A 10,000-nucleotide genomic window follows, 5' to 3' on the forward strand; every position below is an offset into this window, starting at 1 on the left:
CGTGATATGATATGATATTAACACTTGAGCTTGATAACATGAGACACTGGGTAATTGTTTGTTTTTCCCCTCAGGAGTACTACAATAGTGTTTTATTGTTTGGTGTGGACAAACACACTTCCAGTTCACCTCACAATGAGATCATGTTATCAAAATAACGTTGACTTCATCCTGCAGTGTGCCAGTCTTCTCTAATGTTTTTTCCCCCCTCATCTTCAGGATCTGCTTTGTTGCTCAGTATACATGGCAACAGGTAGAGCTGGTCGATATGACAAAAATACCATATCGCGATAACGATACAAACCATTATATCGCGATAATTACGTGAATCATTATTTTTTATGTAACTCCAGTCAGTTATTCGTTTATGTATATTTTTATGTAACTTTAGTCAGTTATTAGTTTGTGTATACAGGAATAAAAAGAAGCAGGGCATGTTTATTTATAGAGGTAAAGTTGGTTTTATATTCGCAAATTCGTTCATTTAGAAGTCTCTGTATTGTTTACCATGTTACTTTGAATATTTGATCGGAATTAGCATGCAAGTGTGACTTCTAAACAACATTAACACAATCTAATTCACTGTGAACAATATTGTACTTTGGTGGTCATTTGCTGCTAATATGATTTCGCTATTTACAATTTTCAAAGAATACTTTTCTGAAATTATATTATTAAGGAGAATGTCTGAATATCCGAATATAAAACCAATTTTACCTCTATTGTTTATTTATATAGCACATTTTATACACGGTAATTCAAAGTGCTTTACATAAACAGGAATAAAGACACAAGTATTGACCTTATTCTAAAATGCGGAAGAGCGCCTGTTTCCGTGATTGTTTTAGAACTCCCGATTCAGTCGCCTATGGGAGAAATGACTAGGAATAATAAACGTGAGAAAACGGTCAAACTACTTGCTCTACAAACAAATGTGTGCATGACTATACAGACCAAGTAGAATAATATAATGATGAAATATCAGTTTGCAACATCAAACAGCGAAACGAGCAGTTTTTAATGTCTAAAAAAAATGAATTACAGTAAATGAGACCGGGAGTCTTGAGCCAAAAAGATTCAAATGGCTCCTTGGCGAAGAATAAGGTGAATAAGATAATAAAAATAATTAATCAGGTTAAAATGTGTTCAAACAGGTTTTAAAAAATGTCAAAGAAAATAAAAATATAACAGTGCGATCTGTCAGACGTAGCGGCTTGAAGACAGAAATTTCTTGAAATACACATTTCAGATGCAGCATCTCCTTCTAAAACATCCCACCATGCCATTTTGTCTTTAAAAGACATCTAATAGACATCTTGGCTGAAACACGGCTAAATTTAGACGTTCAGTGAACATTTGATAGATTTAACAATAGTGCAAAAATACACCTTTATAAAATTACTGATCTTTAAATCTGAAGTTTGGGGCTTTTCAGCACTTGCAACATGGCAATAAACTAATTTAATCATTAAATAAATAGACAATGACAAATTTCCTAAAACTCATATGAGTAGTTTTTAAGAATAAGAATTCAATAAATATTGACCTCAGGACTTTAAATTAAGGATTTTAAATGTCAAAATATACTTTTTCTCACTTTTAAAGCTTCAGAGCAAATGCTTTATTAAGAATGTAGACAAATAAAATAAATATATCTAATTTCAATATAAAATGCAAAATGTAAAAATTGTACTTGCAACCTTTTGGAGGTTTGATTATCAACATTTTCCCAAATGTGGGTTAAAAAATTATATATAGTTTTTTGTTATTTCATTCATACGTTTATTAGTTAAAGCCCACTGTAAAAAAAAAAAAAAAAAAGAGTGCTGGGTTATTTCAAACTGAATTTGGCTAATATATGTACTGCTGGGTCAAATTTATTTATATATAATAAATCTGTTAACCCCACTATTATTCAACAGTTGGCTTTGTACACGTTTAACCCACGATTTCTTTAATTTAGTTTCAGAATAATTAAAAGATTTAATATATTTGATCTTTTCCCTATTTTAAAAACACATTTAACCAATACAGCATGAAACATTGACGGCTTTTTCATCTAAATAATTCATTTAAATAAGTTTATCTATTTTAAAAACCTTTCTATTGTGTTGATGTTTGAAATAAATATGCAGGTTATCTGGACTATTTTTGATCATTTGTAAGTTTTAAATTCAAAGTAATTTTAATGAAATTCAATTTATTTCAGTGTGTTTAACCAATAATTATTACATTGAAAAAATGCTGTTATTTCAGCCTAAATCTGGGTATTTATATTAATATAGTACGTGTTTTAAAATGAAATGTATAGGACAAAATATAACCCAACATTTGAGTTTATACCCAATAATATGTGTTGAAGTATTTTTTAATGTGTAGAAAATATCAAAGAAAAACATTAATGCAACGATTAAACGATTAATCAAATTAATCACATCCAAGATAAAAGTTTGTATTTACATAACAAATGTGTTTACTGTGTATTAGGCATGGGATGATAACTGTTTTATAGGTATACCGCGGTTTGGAAAAGTCAAGGTTTTAAAACCGTCAAAATCTTCTGCAGTACCGTTCCTAACGTATGTGTATGAATTTTTATATACAGTTTTGTTTTGTTTTGTTTTTTTTAAGACAGCAGTATCTCCTGCAGAAAATATACTGTTTTCAATTTTAAAAAGATCTGTTTTTTAAACAAATTAAGATAGTCAATGATTCTGCAACAAGAATCAGTCCAAGGCACTCGAGTAAAGTGAAAAAATTAAAAAGCCTTATTCACATGGCTAAATCTCTAAAAACCTGAGGAATAAAGGCTTTTTAATTTTTTCACTTTACTCGAGTGCCTTGGACTGATTCTTGTTGCAGATTTGATGAATCCCTTACCCAAAGAGCACTGACCATACATTTGAGCTTACCCTAGAGCGTTTTTTTTTTATTTTTTATATATAGTCAATGATTCATTTAGCCTGACACGTTTACTGCTCCAAAATATTTTAAATATTTCTCAAAATTAAATATACTGTGTTCAAAAAAGGGAAAAAAGTTTTTGTTTTTTATGTAGACGTTTAAAAATAATATATTTTAGAGCAGTAATCCTAATACTATGATATTGTGAAACCGTGATATTTAACCCAAGGTTATCATACCGTGAGAATCTTATACCGACCCATGCCTACTGTGTATATTTATGTACAGTTGAAGTCAGAATTATTAGCCCCCTTTTGATTTTTTTTTCTTCTTTTTTTAAATATTTCCCAAATGATGTTTCACAGAGCAAGGAAATTTTCACAGTGTGTCTGATAATATTTTTTCTTCTGGAGAAAGTCTTATTTGTTTTATTTTGACTAGAATAAAAGCAGTTTTTATTTAGAAAAAAAAACAATTTTGGGACAAAATTATTAGCCCCTTTAAGCTATTTTTTTTTCGATAGTCTACAGAACAAACCATCGTTATACAATAACTTTCCTAATTAATTACCCTAACCGGCCTAGGTCACCTTATTAACCTAGTGAAGCCTTTAAATGTCACTTTAAGCTGTATAGAAGTGTCTTGAAGAATTTCAGGAAAAATATCAGGTATAATATTTACTGTCATCATGACAAAGATGAAGTAAATAAGTTATTAGAAATAGGTTTCTAAAACTATTATAATTAGAAATGTGCTGAAACAATCTTCCCTCCATTAAACAAAAAATTGGGCGAAAAAATTAAACAGGGGCGCTGATAAGTCAGGTGGGCAGATAATTCTGACTTCAACTGTATACTGTATACAAATACACACAAATACTATACATAAAATACAAAAATATACAAATGAAATGCAATTTATGCTTGACTATAATGTATAAAATATTTGTTTATACTAGTACCAAAACATAAACAGTATGCACAAATTTTAAAATATAATAATATGAACTTTTATTTTGCATGCGATCTAATCTTTGACAAGTCAAAAAAGAAAATTTCTCATTAGTGAAAAAAATATTCTTAAAAAATTCAGATCTTTTATTTAATTAATGAATACTATGTAAATAGAGCAATAACATGCTAACTGATTCTGTAAGCACAAATAGACCCGCTATATGTGAGAATAATACTTAGATTTGAATGCATTATCCACGTTAAAGCCAACCCATGGACCCAAATATATGAGAGATCTCAACACTGCATGTCCTCAAACACTTGTTGAAGTTCTAGAGAATAAAGTCGAGTCGCAGCTCTTATCTGTGGATGAGGAAGCAGACACTCTATTAATATATGATGCTGAATCATACACCGATTACCAGAGTGAGTCACTGTCTAATGAAGATGTACTGATCTATGACTATATGCCCCTCCCTCTCCATGTTTAGGTTGAGATTACATCAAACATTGTATAAAGAAATGCACGTTTCAAAGCATTTCACAAAACGTTTAAGCACTTATACCTGTAATTAAATGATCTACAATGAAAAGTGATCCATTCACTTTTCAATCATTGAATTACCATAATTAGTTACACTGATTAACACTGTTCTTGAATATATTCCAATGCTCTGCTCTTGGAAGCACCTTTTCTGATGAATATAATAGCCTATTTTTTGTCTTCGTCTTCTATTTTGGATGATTCTGTGTGAGGAAGAGGAAGCTGTCGGGGGTCTTTCCTCTGAGTGTAATGAACGGGGCCAGTAGTGAAGTGAAGGGCCTCTCCCTCTGCTGTGCTCTATTGTTCATCAGCTGGACGTTTCCACTGCGTTTTCCTGCTAGTGTCCATCATTAATGCTGTAATGAACGCTCTGGAGAGCCATCAGTTGCTCACCGACAGCCTGACAACCTGAAAATGAATGCAGAAACACCACTCGGCGTGTCCACATGAGTGTGTTACTGTTGAAAAACAAGACAAGTGTGTTTCATCACGCGTTTAGTTAAAGGGGACCTAGTGAAAAAAATGTTGCAAACAATTTATTTGTGTTGAATTTAAACAAGCAAATGAAATGTAATAATGTTCAACTTAATTTGTTTGTTTAAATTCAACACAAATAAATTGTTTACAACCACCTAATGTAAAAAAAAATTGGGTAAATCCAAGGAATCATCTTTAAATAATTTTTTTCCAGTGTATGCCCCTTTTTACAAGATGTAAAGTAAGTCTCTGAGTGTGTAAGTGTGTGTGAAGTTTCAGCTCAAAATATCACACAGATAATGTTTTCTAACTCTCTGAAACTGACCCTTTTAGGCTTTGATTCTAATTGTGCTGTTTTGGTTAGCTGTCGCTTTAAATTCAAATGAGAAAGTGCTCTTTTCAGAAGAGGGCGGAGCTATAAATGCCTGTGTCAGCATAGTGGCAGCTTCAACAAGACTAATGTCCTATGCTAATGAGTAGGATAGGACATTAGTAGGCGGGGCTTTCCCCTTCTGATGACACGTACAAATGGAAAATGACAATCAAATTTTATGTTTTTATCAAGTCTGACAGTGTTTCCTCTTGGATTTTTTCCAGTTGTGGCGGCAGACTCTGTTGGCCATTTTACAAAGATCTACCACTACATGTGGCGTTATTTCATTAATGACATGTTATGGGCGCAGTATTAAGTCGAGATCGGATTCATGCAATAGCCTACGAGCATGTAAATTTCTGCTTGAGCGCCGATTTCCTCTGTTCGTGCACAAAACTTTTTGCGCGCCCTCAAATATACGCTGCTAAAGTGCAGATTTTCTTGTGCGCCCTGAAATATACGCTGCTGAAGTGCAGATTTTCTTGTGCGCCCTGAAATATACGCTGCTGAAGTGCAGATTTTCTTGTGCGCCCTCAAATATACGCTGCTAACGTGCAGATTTTCTTGCGCGCCCTCAAATATACGCTGCTGAAGTGCAGATTTTCTTGTGCGCCCTGAAATATACGCTGCTGAAGTGCAGATTTACTTGTGCACCCTCAAATACACGCTGCTGAAGTGCAGATTTACTTGTGCACCCTCAAATACACGCTGCTGAAGTGCAGATTTTCTTGTGCACCCTCAAATATACGCTGCTGAAGTGCAGATTTTCTTGTGCGCCCTCAAATATACGCTGCTGAAGTGCAGATTTTCTTGTGCGCCCTCAAATATACGCTGCTGAAGTGCAGATTTTCTTGTGCGCCCTCAAATATACGCTGCTGAAGTGCAGATTTTCTTGTGCGCCCTCAAATATACGCTGCTGAAGTGCAGATTTTCTTGTGCGCCCTCAAATATACGCTGCTGAAGTGCAGATTTTCTTGTGCGCCCTCAAATATACGCTGCTGAAGTGCAGATTTTCTTGTGCGCCCTGAAATATACGCTGCTGAAGTGCAGATTTTCTTGTGCACCCTCAAATATACGCTGCTGAAGTGCAGATTTTCTTGTGCGCCCTCAAATATACGCTGCTGAAGTGCAGATTTTCTTGTGCGCCCTCAAATATACGCTGCTGAAGTGCAGATTTTCTTGTGCGCCCTGAAATATACGCTGCTGAAGTGCAGATTTTCTTGTGCGCCCTCAAATATACGCTGCTGAAGTGCAGATTTTCTTGTGCGCCCTCAAATATACGCTGCTGAAGTGCAGATTTTCTTGTGCGCCCTCAAATATACGCTGCTGAAGTGCAGATTTTCTTGTGCGCCCTGAAATATACGCTGCTGAAGTGCAGATTTTCTTGTGCACCCTCAAATATACGCTGCTGAAGTGCAGATTTTCTTGTGCGCCCTCAAATATACGCTGCTGAAGTGCAGATTTTCTTGTGCGCCCTCAAATATACGCTGCTGAAGTGCAGATTTTCTTGTGCGCCCTCAAATATACGCTGCTGAAGTGCAGATTTTCTTGTGCGCCCTCAAATATACGCTGCTGAAGTGCAGATTTTCTTGTGCGCCCTGAAATATACGCTGCTGAAGTGCAGATTTTCTTGTGCGCCTTCAAATAAACGCGGCTGAAGTGTGATTTAGTGCGTTTATGTGTTCATAAATAATTGAAAGCTACGCCGTGTTTGTTGGCCTCACGCATCATGCACCTGTCAGTCAGTAAGTCAGCCAGCACATCACCTTAAGGGGTTAAACAGCACGCACAGCACTACTACTGTCACAGAAAAGTTTGCGCTGTTATTATTCATTACCTTTTTATACGTTTTCGGTGCAATTTTAACCCACTACTTTAAAAAACGACCGAATATTTTGAATAAGAAGCTGTAATGTAGCCGTGGCGGGATGAATTTTGGCGTGGCGCCCTGCCCTGGAAGAATGAATGTAAAGGAAACCATGTCTGATTATAAAAATGTACAAATTAATCAAATTTGATCATCAGATGCTGGCTATGTTTACTTAATGTTGTCACACAACTGTGTTTAAACCACTTATAAAAGGTATTTTCTTGCATAATTTAATTCATGATGATTTTATTGCATTTATAGTGATTTTGTTGCATAATAAAAGTCCCTTTTAATAGTCAATTAGTACCTTTAACATATATAACTAACTTCAAGCATTTGTCATTCATTTTACCTCAAATTTGAAAGACATACAGCAACAATAGGTATAGTTGGAGTTTTTATGTTAATATTTTAAGGCAAAGTGTGCACATACAAACATTATCAGTGGAAATAACATGATTTAAATGTGTGTTTTTATTCAAACATGTCCGGTTTTAAAAAAAATGGACCGATTTATCGTGATATTTTAAATGTCTTAACAGTTTTTACTGTGTTTTAGTTTTGATGAAATGTACATGTTGTTCATCTTTAACTAGCATTGTAAAATAAAAGGAACTAGCCTTGGGCGGTAATATAGTATACAGCAGAATCTAAAAATAGCATTTTTTTGCATATGTATAAAGTATGTTATTACTTTTTTGAAAGGTCCCTTACTAACTCAACAAGTGGTTTAATCACTCGACTCAATAATAAAAGTCCAAATAAATTCCACAGCATATACAATAAAAAAGCAAATTTACAATTCTTTAAATTCGAGTCAAATGGGACATTTTACTTTTTTATTATTAATAATTAATAATAATAATAACAACTTGCAGACAATACATGTATCAAACATATAAAAATCCTACTTTTGTCCAGCAGAGGTCAGTATTTCTCCATCATTCAGACATTTAAAGGGACAGTTCACCCAAAACTGAATGTTCTGTCATCATTTACTCTCCCATTACGTGTATTAAACATTTATGAGATTTCTTTATTCTTTTAAAGACAAAGGAAGATGTTTTGAAGAAAGCTGAAAACCTGTAACCACTGACTTTAATAGTATTATTTCCTACTGTGTAAGTCAGTGGTTACAGCTTTACAACATTTTTTAAAGTATCTTCATTTGTGTTCGACAGTAAAAAGAAAGGTTTTGAAACACTTTAGGGCAGGGGTCACCAATCTCGGTCCTGAAGGGCCGGTGTCCCTGCAGGGTTTAGCTCCAACCTCCTCAACACACCTGCCTGCATGTTTCAATTATACCTAGTAAGACCTTGATTAGCTTGTTCAGGTGTGTTTGATTAGGGTTGGAGCTAAAATCTGCAGGACACCGGCCCTCCAAGAACACGTTTGGTGACCACTGCTTTAGGGTGATTTTATTTCTTCCTGCTATGGAAGTCAATGGTAACAGGTTTACAACATTCTTCAGAGCATCTTAATTTGTGTTCGACACTGAAAAGAGAGGTTTTGAAACATTTTAGGGTGATTTTATTTTTGTCTTGCTATGGAAGTCAATGGTTACAGGTTTACAACATTCTTCAGAGTATCTTAATTTGTGTTCGACACTGAAAAGAGAGGTTTCGAAACACTTTAGGGTGATTTTATTTCTTCCTGCCATGAAAGTCAATGGTTACAGGTCTACAGCATTCTTCAGAGCATCTTCATTTTTGTTCAACTGTCAAAAGAAAGGTTTTGAAACACTTTAGGGTGATTTTATTTCTTCCTGCTATGAAAGTCAATGGTTACAGGTCTACAGCATTCTTCAGAGCATCTTCATTTTTGTTCAACTGTCAAAAGAAAGGTTTTGAAACACTTTAGGGTGATTTTATTTCTTCCTGCTATGGAAGTCAATGGTTACAGGTTTACAACATTCTTTAGAGTATCTAAATTTGTGTTCGATAGTGAAAAAAAGGTTTTGAAACACTTTAGGGTAATTTTATTTTTTTCCTGCTATGGAAGTCAATGGTTACAGGTTTACAACATTCTTCAGAGCATCTTAATTTTTGTTTGACAATGAAAAGAGAGGTTTTGAAACACTTTAGGGTGATTTTATTTTTTTCTTGCTATGGAAGTCAATGGTTACAGGTTTACCACATTCTTCAGAGTATCTTAATTTGTGTTCGACACTGAAAAAAGTTTTGAAACACTTTAGAGTGAGCGAATAGTGAAAACATTGAATTTTTTGGTTGAACTATTCCTTTAAATACTTGTATCACATCACTGGACAGTGCAATAGTTCTCTGTTTTAAGGCTAATTTGCTGAATTATTAGTGCTCAGACACAGTACAATAATTTCACAATGTGCAATGCTTTATTAAAATGAGTAAGATTGGCTCAGAGATGAGTTTGTTTTCTAAAAATGTGATCTTTTGTCTCTTTTAAATGTATTTTTCATGCATTTATGTTATTTGTTTATTAACATTATGTTTTTGTTTCTTTCAGATAATGATGAGTACAGACCCCCGGTGTGGAAATCCTACTGTAAGTCTTCATACACAAACACACTCCAGAGAATATTATTGAAAATACATATAAAATACATATAGATCATTTACTTTAACCTAGTTAAACTTTCAGTACTATTGGAATATGAAGAGACTTTCAACCAGCACAACAAAACATGTGTCTGAAGACAATCACCTACTGCACCTTTAATTAATATGGTCTCATGTCTACAATTCAGTACGATGTGCGTATCCCTCGGCACACACAGAATCTGTGCGTGCAGAAATCCACAAAAAGTTTTTATAGCCATTTATTGAGTTAACATATTTATACATTTATTTATTTTAATTTCAGTATTTTTTATAAACTATTGCAGATATGTATAACAACAT

The 10,000-nt window shown here is 34.0% G+C and overlaps 1 protein-coding gene across 2 annotated transcripts in view; it reads left to right on the forward strand.

The window, feature by feature from the left end:
- Positions 1 to 10,000, forward strand: part of chn1 (chimerin 1) — a 96,504-nt gene that overhangs the window by 524 nt on the left and 85,980 nt on the right. The window contains 1 exon segment of one of the 2 annotated variants that reach the window (NM_213000.1): positions 9,606 to 9,644. In NM_213000.1, the coding sequence (NP_998165.1) occupies positions 9,606 to 9,644 (39 nt within the window). 2 annotated transcript variants of the gene reach the window in all.

The sequence above is a fragment of the Danio rerio genome, chromosome 9 (assembly GCF_052040795.2).
Source record: "Danio rerio strain M-AB ecotype USA chromosome 9, GRCz13ab, whole genome shotgun sequence".
Taxonomy (NCBI): Eukaryota; Metazoa; Chordata; class Actinopteri; order Cypriniformes; family Danionidae; genus Danio; species Danio rerio.